At 29.3% G+C, this 21,933-nt stretch overlaps 1 protein-coding gene and 2 non-coding genes across 5 annotated transcripts in view; 1 reads left to right on the forward strand and 2 right to left on the reverse strand.

The window, feature by feature from the left end:
• The window catches only part of Nrx-1 (neurexin 1), a 230,444-nt gene that overhangs the window by 59,644 nt on the left and 148,867 nt on the right, over positions 1 to 21,933 (reverse strand). For 2 of the 3 annotated variants that reach the window (XM_072899352.1, XM_072899351.1), the window contains exons 9-14: positions 21,405 to 21,479; positions 9,110 to 9,217; positions 7,695 to 7,887; positions 4,824 to 5,015; positions 3,422 to 3,565; positions 2,842 to 3,059 (exon numbers count right to left, since the gene is read on the reverse strand). In XM_072899352.1, coding sequence (XP_072755453.1) covers positions 2,842 to 3,059; positions 3,422 to 3,565; positions 4,824 to 5,015; positions 7,695 to 7,887; positions 9,110 to 9,217; positions 21,405 to 21,479 — 930 coding nt within the window. The remainder of the gene's footprint in view (positions 1 to 2,841; positions 3,060 to 3,421; positions 3,566 to 4,823; positions 5,016 to 7,694; positions 7,888 to 9,109; positions 9,218 to 21,404; positions 21,480 to 21,933) is intronic. The other variant, XM_072899353.1, reaches the window with a different exon arrangement.
• Positions 4,257 to 4,338, forward strand: Trnas-cga (transfer RNA serine (anticodon CGA)). The gene has a single exon. It is a non-coding gene; the product is annotated as a tRNA-Ser (tRNA).
• Positions 11,649 to 11,768, reverse strand: LOC140669845 (U5 spliceosomal RNA). The gene has a single exon (XR_012047422.1). It is a non-coding gene; the product is annotated as a U5 spliceosomal RNA (small nuclear RNA).

The following is a 21,933-nucleotide window of genomic DNA, read 5'->3' on the forward strand; positions in this document are numbered from 1 at the left end:
CGAGAAATTTTTTTGATTTAATCAGAATTATTTGAAACATTTTAATCTATCAAGAATTAAAATTTTTAATGAAGCCAGAACTCTCAACAATTAATGAGCTTCAACAAAATAAGATGTCAATTTCGTATATAAAAAAATCAGTTTCTCAGTTACTCCGTCTAAGTTAGTGAAAAGTTATATTAGATAAATTATCTGGACAAATAATTTTATGAACCTATTTTTTGGACTTTATTCAGAACATTCTAAATTTTATTTAAATGAAAGTCAAACTATCTATAAAATATAAGTCTAACTTTAGAAAGCTTTATATAATATAAAATGTAACATTATAAAATACAAAATCTATATATGTAAAAATGTTGATAAAATTTATTAAATGTTGAAAAAGCTTACTATAAGTTTGATTAGTTGAAATATAATAATATAGAAATATAATAATTCTCCTATGGAAAAATTATTAATAATTATTATAACACTATTATAAAAAGTATTACATATTATTTAATATTTATTATAAAATTTTTACAAAATACTAATTTATAAAATAAATTTAAAATTAAAATTAAAAAATATAAAGAAACTTTTCTTTTTGTCACATATTCTGACATATTTATTAAAATTACTTGAATATCATCTTTATAATTTACAATTTTTTTTGCAATAGTTAAAAGAATTAATAAATTATTGAAACTTGAATAATCTCGACGTGGTCGAGAAAATCAGAAGCAAAACACGTTAGAAATCTTCATTGAAACGCTCTTAAACTTTGTAGGAACTCTACAGAAATCCAGTTTTCCGTAGAGTAATCATCAAGCTTGCCGCATTATCATATCAATTATTCCGCCCAATTAACGAGTCCGTGTAGGTACAGAAATTGAAACATTACCGTAAATTATCGCGTTCCTTGTACGTTCGCGTGTACGTGTATGTCTGGTTACTCATTCGCGTACAAGGGTTGCAAGTGACTTCGACCTAAGATTGTTAATTCAGGTTGCCACTGCCGCTTAATGCAATATCTAAGGGTTTAATGCAATATCTGAGAGTTTAATGTAGCAACAATGCAACGCGTACGAAGGATTAGTGCTTTTCATGACTAATTATTCTTAAAACTTATCTTAACGATTTATAATTCAAGAATGAGTTAATATATATATATATATATCCAGAATTTTAGATACATCTTGTATGAATTGTAAAATCATAATTAAAAATATATAATATTAATTTATTATTATATTAATCACGCATATATATTTAAAATAATGTATATGTACATTATTGTATGCATATAATTGAAAATATTTTTTTATCTTTTTATTTTCAGATCTTATTTTTAAATATTTATGCTTTACTTACTTATCGGACAAAAAGTTAATGATAATCGTAACATTTTTGTGAGAATTAAATATATTTGCAAATATTAATGGAAAGAAAGAGAGAAAGATAAAATGTACATTCACGCATCATCTAATGAGATAGCGAAATCGAATCGAGCGATTTACTATTCATTCGACCGGAAACGTCGCGATTGCAGAATTGCTTATGTATTTCCACGTACAAATGTGGGCGATAGAAGGGAGGGATGACGTTGGGGATTGCGTGAATGAGGGGTTGCGAGATGCATTCAGAAATGCATTTGGCTCCCGGGAAAACGATCGATGGAGCAGCAGAGAAACGTTCTTTGCGACCTTGGAGAACGGTATTCTTACTGATTCTTAATAAAACTCATCAAGATTTATTACTCATTCCAGATAAATTATATGTCGCGATGATGAAAGTATAATAATATTATGTAGATTTATTATACAACAGTATAAAGAAATAGATTACTAAAAATATATATAATAATCAACAATTTCGCAGAGATTCGAATGAAAAGTGAATAATTTTGTGAGATAAAATATTCTATAATGTGTGATAAAAGTTTCATAAAAATAAACGTTTCCAAAAAAACCGATACTATGATATTTATAGTTATATCGAAGATATTTGAAATTTTTTTTACGTTATATATTAAAAGTGTCACTTATTCGATTCTACTTTACCAAAATTTTTTCAAATCTTAAAGATTATAAGTCCAATTTATTTAAGTCTTTCGTAATGTCGTGTTATTGAAAGAGTTAATGTAACGAAGCATGAAAAATTATTGCGCATTATCTGATGTTTCGGAAGCAATTCCCGAGAATACGGTTTACGCGTCCAACATTTCTGTCGGAAAGAATATTCCGTTACATGGCGACGAGAGCCGCCAGCCATTTACTTGGCGGATGTTCCTGCGAGTGACGTATTAAGTTAATGTCATGATGTCGTTCGCAACTGAGAGAACGATCTACGTCAACTATACTGCGAGCAACGTCGAAGATGCTTCTCAGGAATGTAAATCTTCGCGAACTACACGGTCCTTTAACTTTTGAGCGGGAGACTCGTTGACATTAAGTAGATCGAATTTGTCCGAGCTAAATCCAATATCTTGTCCTTTCGCCGACAACACGTTTTTATTTGCAATAATATTTGTTTAAATAGCGCTTAATAAAAAACATAAGGTCTATGTAAAAAGGGATAAAATCTTGCAATATTTTGATTTGATATCATGTTAAATAATGTAGTAAAAGTGCAAGAAAATTAAAAGAGTAATTAATCTATAAAAGTTTTCAATTATTAAAATTATTTTCAAAATCTTCACATTTGATGATATTTGTTTAAACATTTCATCATACATTTTACACTTCATTCTGAGTTGAAATGTAAATGTTTATCTTTGTAATATAATTCAGAACTAGTTCCGTTATTTTACCGAGTACTACTGAATGATGGTGAGATCTGAATATCTCGTAAACTTACCTTTTCTCGATCTCCGATGTGAATTAGCATTTGCGCTTTGCCTTCGTCTAAATAAATCTGCAAACGATCGGCGTTGTTCTCCAAAGTTGTCGCTAATAGAAGGCCGCGTGGTTTAGTTGTCTTAAACCGTATGATGATTTCCTCCGCCTGTGTTCTGGACTCTTCCGGCATCAGTGCTGTCATTTGCTGAGTGCCGTTCAAATGCAGTGTCGATGCATCTATATGCATTTAAATATATAATAGTATATTATTTATAAAAAGAAATTCAAGTCCTTAAATATATGGATAGGATATAGTAGGATCATTTTTTAAACATTATTTTAAAATTGATAGTTGTTAAACAAAAGATCACAAAAAGTAAATATATATATATATATATATATATATATATATATATTTATAATACAAAAAAATTAAAGCATAAAATAAAAATTATTATATAAAATATTAAAAATTATTTCTTAGTTCCGCGAATATGCAGATATTAATTATCCTCTAAAAAAAGAAAGCTATATTTGTATAACTCTATCATAAAAACCATTCGTATATACGTATTTGATTCAAAATTACACATACTTACCTTTGCCACAAGTAGGGCCTGTGAAAGGTGTACTAGTGCAATCACAGTGAAATCGATTCCACCCTTCGAGACAATGGCCACCGTGCATACACGGTTGCGAAGCACAATGTGGGGGTTGAGTGTGACATGCGGGTCTCACTGCACCTGTGTGTACATGCGTAAATATAATCGTAAAATATTCAATAATATATTATCAATGCTGACAAGTGAAATAACTTATAACTATTAACATCTATTATTAATTATTCTAATTATTAACATAATTATTATCATAATGTGCTATTATTATCGCTTTAACTAAACAATTTAAATAATAATCTAAACATAAATTATTACTAATTGTTAGTAATTGCGTATTTCAAGTAAAAAAAATACATTTAAATATACCAATAGCAGGAAATAAAAAAAAAAATTTATAATTCATATTTTAAATATTTTTAAAATTTTATGAATAAAAGTAAAATTTCTATAAAAAATATATTTTCAAATCGTATAATAATTATACACTGATTGTTTAATTAAGAAAATAAGAAGAGAGCAGATTATATAAATAATTATTTTATATATGTATATTATCACAGGTTACATTATTTTGATTAAATAATAATTTTGGTTTTTTTCTTACTAGTATTCCTATATTTATTTATCATAACATTTTTTGTTTATTTTTTAAATAAATTATAAATTCGATTATTTTCTTTATGTAAATATATTTATATTTTGTGATAATTTTGGAAGTATAAAATTTATGATATTCAATAGGTACTTTTTTTATTTGGCCGGGGTGAATTATACCGTGCAAGAAGTTGGTTAAAATAAGAAAGAGCATTTGTAAGCTGTGGTGTCCGAGTGGTTAAGGAGTCAGACTCGAAATCTGATGGGCTATGCCCGCACAGGTTCGAATCCTGTCCGCAGCGTATTATTTTTTATTTACGGCATCAAAACATTGTATGCTTTTAATTTTGCTTTTCTGTATAAATATCAATAATAGCGCACGCCACAGGTTGTTTTTATGAACAAATAGTTAACAAATATTGTTATATGTATATGACACATGCAGGATAAAAAAATATTTTATATCAACAATCGTTAGTGACGATATAAGCGTCACGTTTAATTACGTTATTCTAGAAATATAGCTAAAAGTTTTTATAAAAAACATGCTAAATTAAATATTAATTTATAGAGATTTATTATGTGTTTGTAATTGAGATTATATAATAATAGACAAATACAGCGAGTTTGTTGTGTTATAGTACAATTCAGAAATGTAGTCATATATATTTTTCGTTTTATTTTTATGTAATCAATTACAAATCATTTCTCTTATGTGTAGGTGGTATTTTTTTTTGGATATGCTTTATCCTTTTATGAATAACTATTTAAAATTTAAATCTCTTACCGGAATCCTGCTGTTGCGCATATCCTGCGATATCTATCGGATGTCCATTAATAACGAGGTCTCTCATGCAACCCACATAACCCTGTCGAAGGGCGCCCGTCCATAGAACGGGCGGAACTGTTAAGGGCGCGAATGGAGCACCCACACCACCGATATATAACAAACCATCCAAGTCTAATTGCGTGGAATCACCTGTCAATAACATTATTAATGTGTATTTAGTTGAAAATTGAAATTTTTTATCTAAACATGTAAATACGTAAGAAAAATAAGTACGTAGAAAATTTTTAATCATTCTGTACACAATCGTTGGAATACGATAATAGATAAATAGAGAAACATTCCATAGTGTAGCGAATTTTATTTAATATTAGCATTTGATAAACGAACAAGTATTATATACATGCGGTTATACATATAAATGCTGTGTAATTAATATCGGTTAGAAACTTTTATATTGAACGTCGATCAAACTTGGTGTTTTAATTTTTCCCAATATTATCTGAAAATTATTTCGACATACTTTGGCATACATATTCCATAATATATTCAAGCATTTTTAAATATTTTTTTTTTATTTAGAAGATAGTTTAGAAAAGAGAAGGCGAAATGTAGGTCTATAAACACAACAGATTTATTTTATTATTTTCTATAAAAAATTTTATAGAAAATAATATAAATCTGTTGTGCCTATGTTGCACCTATATTAGGACTGAATTCATTTTTTAGTTCTACTTGTTTATAAAGCATCTTGAGAAATGTACATCTACAATTCTCAATTTTTTGTTACATTTTTTTTTAGAAAAATATATTTTTAAATGTGTTAATTATATCTGTGTGTGTTTCTCAATTTAAAGTTTATTATTTTATTATTTTTCGTTTATATTGAATAAACAATTATTTCAAGGAAATGACTAAAAGTCTTTTTTTACGCCTGGCAATGATGCGCGTTATTTGCACCGCGGTTTTATTATACAAAAGCGTGAGGACTAAATTGCTTCAAACTACGGTGGTATGATTCAAAGGCGAGTTTTGTCGGCAAATTAACCATCCGTATAATTCGACTAACCGCGACAGACTGTGACCGTAGTAAGGTGAAAACGCTTGTGTGATAGTTCAATTAAAGTTACAAATTTATCTCGCGAATACTCAACGAAAAGGAAAAATAAAAAAGTAAAAAAAGAGATAGAAGGTAGACAACAGACTGATAGATAGATAAGGAAATTTATATCATTTTTCGAGAAAATTTTATCAAAAAACAAAAATCAATTAAATTTACAATGCAGCAAATGAGCATAGCATATAAAACAGCTAATAAACAAATAGATTATTAACGTATAAATAAATTCGATCATTAGACGTTGACTTTATATCTGTATCTGTTTCGAAAAATTATTTTAAATGTATAAGAAGACATTAATGCATTATTAAATTTAATTTTTAATATTTAGATTAAATGCAAGAATTTAGAATATAGGTAAATAGTTTATATCTTGGGCAAAAAAAATTAGAAAAGAAAAAAGTAGATATATGCGGAGAGGAAGTTGCTGATGAGAGGCAGAATTTAACAGAAAAGCGGATAAGTTAGTCTTTCGTTCGGTAAATTTTAGATAAAAAGTTACTATTATCCTATGCAACGTAGTTAATAATTTATTGTCAGTTAATTAATTTTTTGCTTCAGAGAGTCGGATTAGCAAAAAATACTTTGACGTTATTAGAGGATTACAAGAAAAAAACCCGCTAATGCATGCAAAGTGCATGCGTTCGTATATGTGTACGTACTTCATAACATATAACAAGGATAAGAAAAGCATATACTTGTTATTATTATTATCATTTTAATAATTAAAAATTTTAATCAGAATTTATGCACTAAAACAATTAAATTTTTTTCTCAAATCAAACGTCTTTATCTATTGATGCAATTACTATTATTATTAATTTTGATATTGTTCGCACATCTATTTTATAACAACTCAAATATAAATTAGATTATTTCTTTTCTTTACAAAAAATCGAAGCAATAAGCACTATAATAACATCTCCAACAATCTAAGTCACTGTTATCTGTAAGAGGATATATGGATCCTCGTTGTCTCAATGAAATTCTTTTTACCATTTTTGCGGTATCGTTCGTGTGTTTGCGGCCGTACATACGTAGTGCTTTATCACTTAACCACGGTGTAGTGAGTAAATTCTGGACATCGCGGTCCAGCGACGTAAACGGCGAGCTGAGCGGACCGAGTCGCTCATAATTCAGAGTTACACGCTCGAGGACACTTATCTACTAGGTCGAGTTAGACATTTTATGTGTATAAAGAGTGAGATAGTTCTTTTTGAAAAATCACCAGTGTATATATATGTACGCGTATAAGTACAAGTACGATAGGTGTCGGCATCGATTACGAAGTTTGTGTTTCGAGAAAAATATTAAACTTTTCTCTTCCACGAAAAAGCAATATACCTATATTACTTTACAAGACAGTTGAATATAAATGAGAGTATCAATCTGAAAAACTTCCTCTCTGTTGTAGAATATGAAGGTACGAAATTAGAACATACAAGCATATATAATATATACGTATGCTTGAAATTTATCTTTTTATTTCTATTTTATATAATTATATATATGATTTACATGTACCAATGTATAAATAATAAATTAATTATTTTGAGATCAACAAAAAAGAATTGTCTAAAACTACAAACTTGTTCATTTATTGGACTACAATAAATAAATTTTGCCACAATAATCCAGTAACAAATTAGAAAAAATTATTTTGATTTTCATTGAATTACATGATTTTAATAATGCACTTTGAGAAAAAGTAATCAAGAAAAGTCAGGCAAGAGAGATTCACATTACGTTACCTGGCGTACGAAAATCAGCTGAGTAACTATCCACAATGACTCGATGATCTCTCTCGACCCTTCTTAGAGCAACGTCGTGCCAAACACCATCATCGATGCGTGTCTTTGACGATCTTACTTTAACGGGGCCACTTCCAAGATCGGTATGTAGATAAAGATGTCCGCCAAGAATTTCGAAGGCAAATAGATCTTGCTGCATAAGTAGAGAAATAGATAGATAGCCCATTTATATTACAGCATTGTTAATGCAAAATAAATTGTGTACACGCCTTTTTATAGTGCGTTTATATAATTTTTAATAATAACTAATAATTTATGGAATTATACTTTTTCAACAAACTATTAAACTTTGTATAGAAAGAAAATATCATATTAGCAGGGTTTTTTTTTTATATATCTAGTGATTTATAGCTAATTGTAAGTATAAGGGGATTTAAACTTTGTATCTATATATAAAGAAAAGCTCATTGTCACAATTTATTGAATTTCTGTTTCTACAGCTAGATAGATGAAGATATATTATCGTATATATGTTAACGTGTCATTGTTATTAATAGGATTATGAATAAATGAAGATATATCGTAGCAATCTAGGTTTATCAACTATTAAAAGAGATTTAACTTGATAAATAATATTTATAATTTGTTAAATAATTCAATTAGATGAAAACTCATATAATCCTTTTAGCATTTACTTAATAAAGGTAACAATTATTTACAAAATATATAATTGAAAATACAATAATTATATAACATTTAATTCAGATTTAATACATTAATTAATAAATAAATTTGTCATAATAACATAAAAAAAAGTTTTATTTACAATTCATGGTTATTGAAATTATTTTTTGCCTCGGTTTATTTTCGTTAGTTTCACTACAGAAAATTCTAATTTTTACGAAGTGTGATTCTTATATATTTTTTCATTTAACGCAATTACATAATATGTTAAAAGATATTTATTAGAATGGAGTAGGAGAATGTTTCAAAATACTTAATAATCGTAAAAATCAGGCGCGTAGGTCGCTGACCATCAGAACTCATCGATCGTTAAAGTGTCATAGGAGAATGGAATTGTGCATCGATAATTAAATTACTGTCAGTCGAGTGTACAACCGCGGCTGGAATGAGTTTTGGGACAAAAGCGGCTTGTTATTTCGAAAAACGTTTTCAGCAGCCAATAATTGTATAGGCGCGTAATCACGCTTTGGCAGCCACATTCGGTTTTATTATCTCTAAAGCCCTCTCGAATTATCCTTTTTTTATATACAAAAAGTTACTTTTAAATTTGGTAAATATGTTTAAAAAAATTGTTGCTTATTTGATATTCGACTTAATAATTACAACGACTGTCGATATTGTAATTAAAAGACTGTTGATATTATAAAGAAGGATAAGTAAAAAATGCGTACCCTCGTGTGCGCTCCGCTGCGGCTGTACATGATCAATCCGTTGGGTTCGTTGGTACGAATTTTGAAGGATATACTTCCGGACTTGGCGGCTTTCCAAGGTGGTAGAACCTGAAACAAACGAGACAGATGGTTCTTACGACGTCGCTTCGGGGCCTAAAGAGGAAAAAAAAAAGCGGCGAGAAAGAGCGAAATGGAAGAAGCCGCATCGTCCTCGAGAAGAATGGACGAGCTAGCCTCGTCGTGCTCAGCATCCGCAATCTCTACGTGCAATCTTACGAATTCGCCATTCATCATGAAGTGCTTGAAAGAATCAGATCACTCGTTTGGGCATAAGCGGCGGCGGAAAATCGCATTGATATAATGTGGTGACTTGCGAATTTATTTATTTATCTTCTCATTTGAAATGCTGACATCTTAAATTTTATAATCTTTTAAGATGGTCGTTATTTTGAATTTTATATGCTTAAAACACTTGGATAATTTATAAATTATTGAGAAATTTATAAAATCCCGATACATATACATATAAAATCTCGAATAATCTTTTGAAAAGTTTTGATTGAAGTTCTAGCTATGACTTTTGAAGCTAAAATTACAACGATTTTTCGTATGTTTATATGTGTATAACTAAATACATCTGACATTTTTACATATAAATTACTACAAACAGTTAATTGCTAGACATAGGATTCATACATATCACACACAACACACATACTTATGCACACGTATTTATACATACCTTTAAACATTTATGCAAAAAGTAAAAAATTGTTTTGGTCAAATATTTTTTTTCCATATTACCTCCAATATTTCAAATAGTTTAAAAATTATTTGCTTGTACACTTTTTTTTTTATTGAGTACAATAATCATTCCTTTATCGGTCGTGTCTGACAAGAATGTTTTTTTATATGCGCAACGAACATTTGAAATATTTTTGTATGCAATATTTGTTAGGAATTGTTTGTTAAAGAATTAGCAATGCTGGATGTGTATCCTCTATTTATACGAGACAAAAGATAAAAAAATATATATCTTTTGCAAAAGTATGAAACTTTCGACTATTCTGCACGACAACAATTTGCGAAATAATAGAACGTTGACAAACATGCGTGGAGAAAAATCCGAGAAATTCACGTATTGCTGCCGCAGTTTCACAAAGCGAGAGAATATATGTATATACACATACAGAATGTACCAACAAAATCAGAGACAACGAGAAAAAAAAATACGTCGTATTCTGCATGAACTGCATCGTGCAAAAACCGGAAATGGTCAGTCGAAATAGTGGGTTACGTTCAATATATTGGGTGACGAGTATAGTTGTTTTTGCGCTCACTCGCAAGAATGAACTCTGCATTTAAATTTAAATGAAGGCATCTTTATTTGCTTTTATTACTTTTATCGTGAGACCCTTGTAGGTGTGTTTCTCACAAAGAAACTCTTCATTAATTTAATCTTTTATTCTAATTGTCTTTTATTTGTTAAAATTTTAAATGCAAATGTATTACTTGTTGAGATCACAGAACGCATAATGTTATTTTCTTTAACACCTTCAGTTTTTCTCATGTATGAGAATTGAAGAAAAAATGCGCGTTATGTCCTTTTTCCAATAATTTAAACAAATTAGAATCCGCGTTATTATTTTATTAGATAGTTTTTGTAACACGTAATAAATAATTAATTAAGCATGTTTCTCGGCATATTTATTATCATATTATTATATTATTAAACTCATTAAAAAAAAAGAGATATTTATTATATATAATTTAAAGTTATACACAATCTAATAAGTTTTTAAATATATATTATGAGATTAAGTCTGGAATTTTGTGACAAATAAAATAAGAATAAAACTTTATTTTATTTCTTTTATTTCATTATCTCATTAGATGTAAGTAATATCGCAAAATTCTAAAATTAATGTTGTAATGTATATTTAATAACTTATCAGATTGTATAATCGTAAATTATATAACTAAATAAATTATCTCACAAAGAGCACGAGATATTTCAAATAAAAAACAGAAACAACTCAGATATGTAAATACACTGTAAAATACACTGGCCATAAATTCGTTTCATTTTTTCACGTAAATCCTATGCTGCATCTTCTTTATTCGATTTTGCTAGCCATCAATGCAACTGAGAGAAAAGTATGACATGCCGCATTATCCGCTTTGACAGTCAAAAGTGGTGCAACCATATTTAAAGTCGCATGACGTTATACGGTCAGGTGCGCTCTCTGAATAATGCAGAGCACGTCTAACCGCTATGAATCAGCATCAGACGGAATGGATCCTCTCGTTGTAGAGAGCTCATACTTCTTCTCTCTATCTTCTCAGCTCCAATAAAGATTCAGTATGAGCAGTCACAAGGATGAGATCGGGTGTATCTTCAAAATCGTACCGATCATATTGATATGCGGAAAATAAATGCAAAAAATTTCTGAATATTTTAAAATTGTCTAAAGTTATTTTTATCGGAACCTTTTTTGGGTATTCTTCTCCTAGATAAATTCATTTTCTGTTGATTTACGACCCAGCTTTCGCTGGGCTCACCAAAAATTCTCAAAAACTCATCGAGATATTCCCCTCCACGGAAATCTTTAGTAAAAGGCGAAAGATTTATTCGTGCATTGAAGGGAAACCAGAGTGAAGAACATAAAATTCGCAATGTCCTTTGTAATAAGAATACTGAATTTCACTTACGAGAAGCGCTTTGACTAGATTGGCCATCTGTTGGTTGTATTCAAAACTAACAGTCGTTTCGATTCGGACTGTGCTCGGGGAACACGTTTTTAATGCGTAAACGTGTTGCTTAAACGCAGTCTTGAAAGGTTTACAAATCGATACTCTTTGCCCCTCTTCTTTATAAATTTAAAGAAGGCCTAGAATGTCAAGAAGATCCAGAATAAAGCTATTAATTGACTACTCTCCGAGCAGAAAAGTAGATATTTTTATTTTAGGCGATTTTTTTTTTATTTCAGAGAAATGATTGAAAAATATACATTTTCTATATATGTATATGTGTCATTGTTTGCAAATTTTTAAACCTGCAAAATAGTACAATTTTTAAAATAATCTCTGGTTACCAATAAAACCATAGTTACATAGTTTACATAGTTCAATTAATAAATAAATTTATCTAGGAAAATATATCTATTATATATAGTACTTAATAGATTTAATAAAAACTTTAATAAAAATAAAAATTATATTTATTTAATAAAAACATAAATATAGTATTTGCATAGTATTTAAAGTGTAATTTATCTAATTTCATAATTACGAAGAACGAAAGGTAAAAAAAAAATCTCAAATTTGAAAAATATTATATTTTATGTATATTATAAAGAAATTTTTTCTCTAATTCGACAATTAAATATTTAATGTTTAATTACATACGGATAATATATTGACTAAATTTAAAAATATATATAACATAAAATTGTACACACAAGAAAATATAAAAATAAAGGTAAATTTATGTTTATATAGAAAAAAAGGGTTAAGCCTTTAATTTAATATATAATAAAATGATCAAAAGTTTAAAAAACCAGCGATGACGGTCGATACAATAAGGAATGATTGTTTGTCTTTTGCGAATAAAGTAAAAATAAAATTACAAGTACAAGGTAGGATATTGTCTCTATTGAGTTATAATTGAATAATATACCTTCGATGCCATCTCGCAAGAGATTCGCAATATAAAAGAATCGTCATAGAAATGAGTTGGTGCTTTTTCCCGGTTTTCCTTTTTTATTTCGTTGACTTAAACGTCGTGCGCTAATTAGGCCATTAGTACAGACTATTCTACAGAACAAAGGCTGACGAGAAATATTTTCTGACAGAAGTAGAGAAATAGGCAAAGTAATCTGTTCGTCGTTATTAGTCAACGATGAGATGGCCACAGCTCCTCCGTCGTTATTTGCCTCTTTTTATTCATAATTTATGTATTTAAAAATACGACACGTTTATTTTAAAGTATTAAGCGTGACCTAAAATGAAACGAGGTGAATCAACATCTTCTGTAGTCGCGACTGCTTTCTCTTTTTGATAGTAGAAAAATATCACATTATCATTTTATTATATATATATATAAAACATGTTCTGTATGTATCTATAGAATAGTTCGAAAGAAATGCAAACGTTCTAGATTATAATAGACACTCTATATAAAAACAACAAGATACAACGGCAAGAAAAAAAAAATAGAAACTAAAAGAGAGTTTTTGATCTGACTTTCCATTAGGGAAATTAACTTTAATGAAACTCCAATTAGACTTTGTGTTGTGTGAATGTATATGAAATCCGTGTTTAACCTGAAACGCAGACGTGAATTTTTCTACCGTAGAAAAAAATTTCCAACAGTATATTTTAGAGTGATTACAATATATTTTTGCAAAAATGATATGATAACAAATCAAACATAATTCTAGTTAAAACAATTATCAATTCTTTTTATCTCTCCGAAAGACTCTAACAATAAGTATTAAAATACACAATCTTTTAAAATATACCTCGAACACTATATAGATCGCGACATGAACATTTCAACACACTTGAGATACTGAAAGTCCGCGAGATTGATACCACCCGCAGAGGCATCCACACAAACGGAAAAACTTTTTCCAATTTCACCTTTGGGAGCGAGCCGTAACTCGCCACGAGACTTGAGGCGGTTATCTTGCACCTGGAAACTTTTCCCGCGTTACTACGAAGAAAGTAGAAAGAAAACAGGTTCTATGCATGATTTTTCTCTTGCGTAGAAATTCGACGCAAGAACAAAAAAACATCTTATTTTAATATTAGCACAGCGCGTATAAAAAAATATTGAATTTTTTATATTAAAAATCACATACCAGATTCGATCATTTCCTATATAATTTCTACTTACTTTTGCATGTATAATTATCTTTCTTATTATATATTATTAATAACAGATCAACTTTTGCAATAGTAAATAAATTTTGATGAATATTTTACGAGAGGTACTTAAAAATTAAACTTTAACACCTTTGTAAATATTAATCGTACTTAAAAATTAAACTTTAACACCTTTGTAAATATTAATCGTAATCATAAAGAGAGTGCAACAAAAGTAGCAAAGATTGAAAGATCATTGCAAAGAAACCTACAGCAACTTTAATAGTAATAAAACTCTTTTATATTTCATGGCAATTTTTCTAAATTTTTTTTCTCCTGAAGAATCAAAGAGATCGATCTCGAGTGACTTCTTCTACGTTGCCATATCTTCAGAGCCTTTCTTTTCGAATGTTTCTTACGTTCTTCTCTACCGGAGCGAATATCTTTCCGAACAACAATTCCCAAGAACGTGGTGAAGTACTTCTCGGCTTCTCTTGTTCATTGACTGGGACTTTTTCGTTCTCACTTTCAACAAGTTTCCAAAAGATACGTGTTAGTCGAAAATGGTTTTCAACGAAATCTTTTTTAACAAACGAATTTTTGTGGAGTTATGAAACACGTTTTGATCAATATAGTTTTTTGTTAACTGTCAAATTTAAATGCTAAAATAACGTTATTTATACAACGTTTGCATAGTTAATACACGCGATTATATTATTAGATGTGTAATATCTTATGATTATCATCGATCTCATTATATCTCGAAATCTTTCGGATTATATGGAAACTAGAAATCTCTCGTCCGAGACGCCGAGAAATTCATCTCCCTAGTCCACTGCACAAAGTGCGCTCCGTCGAGGATATTTCATCCTGAAACTAGCTACATTCTTCCATTCACCCTTCTGTCTGCACACTACGCTTCGGCCTTTTCGCGAAACTCTCGACCGAGCAGACGATCAATTAGAAAAGTTAAATTACTTCCTGAAATAAATTATTTACTAATCCGCGAGTGACGCGCCCCTTCGTGCCCCTTTTCCATTTTGCGGTCTACCAATCCTTTCCGATCTCCGCATCTGTCAGCGAATGTCAATTATGATTATGCGAGCTTTATGACAAATGTTCTATTATACTGCGCTTACTGCGTAAGTTTCAGTTGTTTGAGGAAAACATTTCTCAATTCAGAATTAAGGAAATTGTAAAAGTAAATTGCAAAATTAGCAGTTTTACAAGTCATAACTTAAAATAATAATAAATAATAACGTTAATAAATTACAGTAACATTGTATGATAATCTATATTAAATATATTAGTTAAAATTTTAAAGATGTTTCTTTTGAAGTTTATCATATATCATTGTGGTTTAATAAATGTAACAGTAAATTTAATATAGGATATATCTAAAAAATCTTGCATATTTTAATAAAATAGAATAAATTTCTTAACGATATGCAAAATGTCGTTAATGTCAACATCGAAAAATATGTTTTATTTTATGCTTTTATATGCATAGAGACATAACATGTTGACAGGATATGACATTTTTTCACGATTCTTGTTGAATTTTCTTGTCGTATTCTGTCAAGAGAAATATGTTTCTCGCATACAAAATTTTTGAAAGAAAAAATTTTGTTATTTTTCGATATCATTTATCAATCCCATACTATTAAAAAGTTTATTTACTTAATTTCATTAAAATAGACACTGAGACACTCTTAATCTCTGTTAATACTAACAATGGCACAAAATTCATTAGTTAATTACTAATAAACAAAAATAATATTCTACATTCTTTGTAGTTAGGAGGATCAAAAAGATTAAGAGGAAAAAAGGCTCCAAGGATTAATAAAAAAACACGTAGAATCTAAGAAAGTAAATAGACAACCTGTTGTGCAGGCGGGTAGGTAGGTCGCGACCACGTGGGAGTACCTGCCAACCATCTGATTGCGTTACACGACCCGTGAGAATTTCCAGCGAATGGAAATGCGTCAACGTGGCGGTAATATCGGTAGCTATCGGATAGCATGTCTCCTTCTTGGCGAACCGATTCTGACGGATTAAGGTCGACCGGTGTACATATACGCGTCGGTTGGCTGATTAGTTTCCCCAACTACGTCAACGTGAATCCGCGACTGATAGCTGACGTTCTATCCCATCTAAACTAATCGTCGCGCTCGCCCGATTATATGTTGAGTTACTTCGTGATCCTGATCTTGAACGCTGTGAAGTTAATTATACAAACTGTCAGATTAGCTAAATATATACTTCTAACTATGTATTAATTATTTGAACCCATATGTTAATTACTTTGTGTAATGTCTGTTAAAAAGATGCATCATTTTTTCAGAAAAATTTCACGATCGAACAATATTCAACAGCCCTGCTTATTCCGATGATTTTACAATCTTTTTACGAAAACTAATAAGACATATTTAATGTAATTCTTTTTTTTATTGCAAATTAAATTAATATTATTTCGCGAATTTAGTATTCTTTGAGATAAAGCAGTCTAGATAGAGGTTTAATAAAAGCGCTTAATTGAAATGACATGTGCTGAATAGAAGCAATGACAAATAATAATTTATAAAAATGTTCTTGATTTAGACAATTGGTGGTTCAATTAACTTAACCGCTATTTTACTTAAACATCGCATGTGACAGCTTTTGTATATATTAATTCGCGTTTGTATTTGCCTGTCGCGCTTCGAGCAAAGCTATCCAGAGTTTAGGAACCGCAAGCTGCTTCCTGTGCAAGCTACTCCAAGCCTGATGCGCGGAGCGTTATAGCTCGGCTTACAACCGCAGTAACTGTGTCATGCTCCGTAACACAGTGGCTTTGTTAAAAGTCAAGTGTTTACGCGCTCTCGGGCTTCGTATCTCGCCTCAAAAGATCGATTAAATGATCTCTCACCTGCAAACTCCATCGGTGATGAAGAGCAGATCCGTGCGAGCGATCAAGAATCCTGAAATACATTGTAGAAAACTCGAGAAGAATGGACGAAGGAAAAACAAGGGTTTCATAAAACTTTGGATAGGAATTTTTTCGAGAATAAGTAAATGCTTTTCTAAGCTAATTTCAGAGCCCTGAATTATAGATCGCTTAAAATGGACGTAAATTGTTTGAAACAAAAAATGTTGATGAGACATGACGTTAAATATAAATTTTTAATAAAGTTTACAGACATTTTGTTGCGTAAAAGAGCTCGACATTTTTATAATGCAGCAACATTATGAAAGCTAAAACGCTGATAACAATTGTGGAGCGATTTTATTAAAATAATATAAATGTAAACAAAATTGGCCATGTATAATGCAGAAATGTTAATAATGATTGACAAAACATAAGTATACAGAACTGGGCTTTGTAATTAAAATATGTTAAATAAAAATTGTGTGTTTAAGTAGTTGTGTTTATCTGTTTGTATAATTGTATTTTTATTTTATTTCTAGAATTATATTTTTTAAAACTACGATTTTCACAAAACTATACACAAAATATTCAAATTTCTCCAAATACAAGTTGTTCAGATCTTCCTCAATCTGATAAGAAGAGAGCAATTTAGGAGTATTAAGCAAATTTAAATTTAAATATTTATTTTATAATCTCTACTTTTTATATCTTGTATATACATATATATAATATTAGAGACTAAAGTGCTTGCATTTTAGTTTATAAAATATTAAAATACTAATTAGTTAATTTAGAATTATCTTTTCTTAATATACATCGAGATGACTCTAAATTATCTTCAATCTGAATTTATTAAACTATTGTAAAAATACATGTAAACTTTTTTTTAAACACTGAGAAAAAAATTGACCGAATGTGTAACTTACAAATAAAAATATTCAGTATTCACGTAAAAAGTCTAATTTCAAGAAGAAAGGTCGTTCGAAGAACATAAAAGCATATTGATGAAACAAAGCAAAGCATACGTCGTAAATTAAAAAGAAACCTCGGAGGAAAGATAAAGGGTGGAAGATAAGTGCCCCGGGGGATTGTTGTCGGAATGAGAAGGTGGGGAGAAGAGAGGTGAAGGAACTTTTGGCACGGAGTAATCGAGAAATATATATTCAAAGTTATTCCAAGTGTTTTCTTACCCAGAGCCCCACCGTGTTGCAGCTGCGCAAGAGTTACGATATTGGTATCGTGGTTAGGCGCGGTGTGTATATATATATATATTTATATATATATATATATATATATATATATATATATATATATATATGTCAAGGCTTAGTAGACGAAAATTTAGGACTATCTCGCGAGATGGTAGAAACAAAATAGAACATGTACACGTATGTATGTGTCACGTATGGGTAGCGTGTAGGTATCATGTGAAACGACTGTGAGACGGGCTGGGATTGATTCTGAAATTGATTATTGATTATGGCATATTTCGATCGATTTAAAACCTCTCTCTCTTTCTCTCTTTCTCTCTCTCTCTTTCTCTCACTCTCTCTCTCTGTCTCTCTCTTATTCTCTTTTTCTTTTCTTCTCTCTTTTTATATTTATATGTTTCAGTAGATGTACCGATATATCGATAACATAACGCGCATTTCCCATTGTTGTCGAGCGATGCTGAAACAGTGATTTTTAATACTGCAAACACAGTATTTAAATTATTTCAAAGCAGATTTAAAAATTTATATATTAAAGCTTTATTTAAAATTGATATTTATTTTTATTAATTATCCGCGATAATAATATTTTAAATCTAATATTATCTAATACTATCTAATATTATCTATGTTTGTATAAATTTTTTAGTATAATATATTTATAAATAGAATTACAATTGTAAATGTAATAATAAGAAAGCAATCCTATACAGTAACACCCAATATTCTTATTTATAATTTTTTAATAGCATTATTGTCATAGATTTATTTTTATTATTATGCTACGATAAAAATTACATATACGTCTAGAAAATGTAACTGTATAGATGATTTCTTAAAATAATTGTACTTATCTAAATCTCTAAAGAAAAAAATTTAATAATTATTCTTGAAACATATAATTAAAAAAAATTACAATATTAAATCAGCGCAGTAAAAGCGCAAAAAATTACCAACAATTTTTATTCCAAATTAAATATGAACATTTCGGTTGAGAGCCTATTACAATTTTGTAGTAAAAAAAATTAGTAATGAATGTGATTTAATTGCAAGTTAATGTTATATACTGTGCGGAATATAAATTTTATATATCTTATTACCTTTTGTGTTTTATATATATATATATATATATATACACACACACATTATATGTATATATATATGTATATTATATGAATAAAAGCTATTTTGTAGCAAACAATTTATAAAATATTTTTTTGTATAAGAATTTTACAAATAAAAACTATATTTAAAGATAGAAATTTTCTATGTCAAGAAATTTGTACTATTAAACTTAATAACAATTTTAAAATACTTGATTTAGTTAAATCTGCTTCTTGGTATTTTTTCGAAACATTATGTTTCAGCATAACCGATAACAGTGGGTCCAATCGGTGTCGATCTGCTCTTTCTTCCTGAAAATACAATTAGACGTAATTTTTGGCGTCAACATGCAGGCGGGTGCATTTCGTTCGTTCTCCTTTCCTCATGCAGCTTGGTGCTCGAGCTAAAGGCAATTGTCAGACGCTCATTAATCATTCATTCCGTGAGGCAGAGAGGATGATTTGATGAAATGATCGCTAATATCGATCGATAAAAATCAAGAAGCACAACAAGCCTCATTCTGTCAAAAATTAAAGTATTCGCCGAGAAATAATTTGATTTTTTTAATCGCGCTCACAGTCATTTCGAAGTAAACAAATTAGATAGATTGTTTGAATTGATCGATAATTAATTCTATTAAATTAAGGTGAGAACTCTTTTTTTTTTTTTTTTTTTTTTTTTTTTTGTAAGAAAAGATGGATGCAGTAATAACAAATTATTTTTTAGTAAAAAAAAAATATAGTTTTCAGAATAATAAAAATTGATTTTGATTTAAGTCCCAATCTCTTTCATTGTATTGTATAATAATAAAGATATATCTGGATCGCGTCGATGATAGAGATGATGATAGTGAGAGGAGCGTAGATTATTGCGTGCATGTGCAATGACCAGTGGTGTACCTAGAGCTAGCTTTAAGTGTCGTGTGCGTATATTATCCACGTTTGAGCTATGTACATATTGTGGCTCATCTCCTAACCATTCGCAAGAAAGCACTCATGGAAACAATTATAGATACTATTATTGAGATAAGAATAAACACTTTTAGTAAAATATACTATCAATTAAATCAAGTTCTCTTTTTATATTTTGCTGATAATTTATCGTTTCAAAAATAATTGTGTACAATATTAAATGAAAAAATTTATATTTTACATAAAAATGTTAAAATTATATTTGGATAGTAATAAATATAATATGTGTATATGATAGTACAATTTTAATCTTTCTTTTTGTCATGCATTTTTTTATATACGCAGCAAAAAAGTTTCATATCAATAATTCTTTCCACAAGCTTCGTGTCTCCTCGATACAGGAATAAAAAGAAAAGCAGAACGAAATAATAAAGTTGGACGTAGAAAGAAGATAAGAGTCGTAAATAGATACATATATATATATATAGATGTATTCAAATATTGAAGCATTCGATCGTTCGAATATTCTATACGTGACTCCTTCACATATATATTATAATATAGTATACATAATTGCAATATTTTTATACACTCACAAAACATATTTATAAAATTTAGAATAATATTAAGATTTATTCGCGTATATTTTGAATAAAATAATTGGAATAATAATAAACATATAGTAATAATATGATAATAATAATAGTTGATAATATGTTAATAATAGAATATTTAATACATACATAATTATTTTCTTAGACTGCGCAGAGTTATGGTATATTATTATCATTCACAAGAAACAGTTAAGTTAGAAAGCAACGTGCGCGTTTAAACGTTATTTTTCCCTATAAATTAGCAATACATGCACAATAACAAAAAAAAAAAAAAAAAAAAAAAAAAAAAAAATTTTATTATCAAATAATCATATGTTTGAACATACATATATTGATCTCAGAAGAAAAATCTTAAAATATCTGCAAAGTTTTTATTTTCTACTATTCGAATATCATCTATTTTAAAGATTAAATAAAAGAAGTAAAAAAATTAGAAAAAAAAAATAAAAATAATAGAAAAAAAGAGAAAGATAGAGGAGAAGAAGAATAAGAAGAAGAAAAAGAAAGTGCTTTGGTGATCACTCCTCTCTAAAAAGCTAATTTCTCGCGTGAAAGTTAGCCAATTAGGTATATACAGGTGCGTATCCGGGCCAATCAAATGAGAGCTCGCGAGCTGAGCTCTCAGCTTCATTTCTTTCACTTGCTGATTTTTTTCAAGCTTGTGATACTGAGGCTTACCAGGTGGGACTCTGGGCTGGTGAAGGTGACCACAAGGCCGTGGAGTCGCCTCATGTTTATCGTTGTTCCGGCCTTCTTTAAAATGGCAGTCCAACAGCGTGCGTTGGCCCAAGTTCGACCACGTGTGGGCGCACAAGGGTCAGCAACATTGAGAATCGATTTTAGAATGATCGGCGTCGCATTATTGTGCGACTTATGTACTCATTGGTGCTTTTTTCATCTCGGTGCCAGTTTTATATCAGAAAAGTGTTAAGAATCGTTTTTACTTATATACGCATAATAATATACATTTTACTTAATACTTTGTATAATATCTTTGAACTCAATCAGCATCTTTGATTAGTTTTAATGAGTATTTTCATTATAATTTGTGTTTGCTTAAAAAATTCTAAATTCTGTTAATAGGGTAACATGCAATATATTTAATATTTATATAAAACGTAAAAGAGTGATTTTAAAATGCTTACGTCATACAAATTGAAACATTTGATTTTCTTATTTTCTATTTGAGTCGTAATGTTAGTTTAAC

The sequence above is a fragment of the Anoplolepis gracilipes genome, chromosome 9, assembly GCF_047496725.1.
Source record: "Anoplolepis gracilipes chromosome 9, ASM4749672v1, whole genome shotgun sequence".
In the NCBI taxonomy this organism is placed as follows: Eukaryota; Metazoa; Arthropoda; class Insecta; order Hymenoptera; family Formicidae; genus Anoplolepis; species Anoplolepis gracilipes.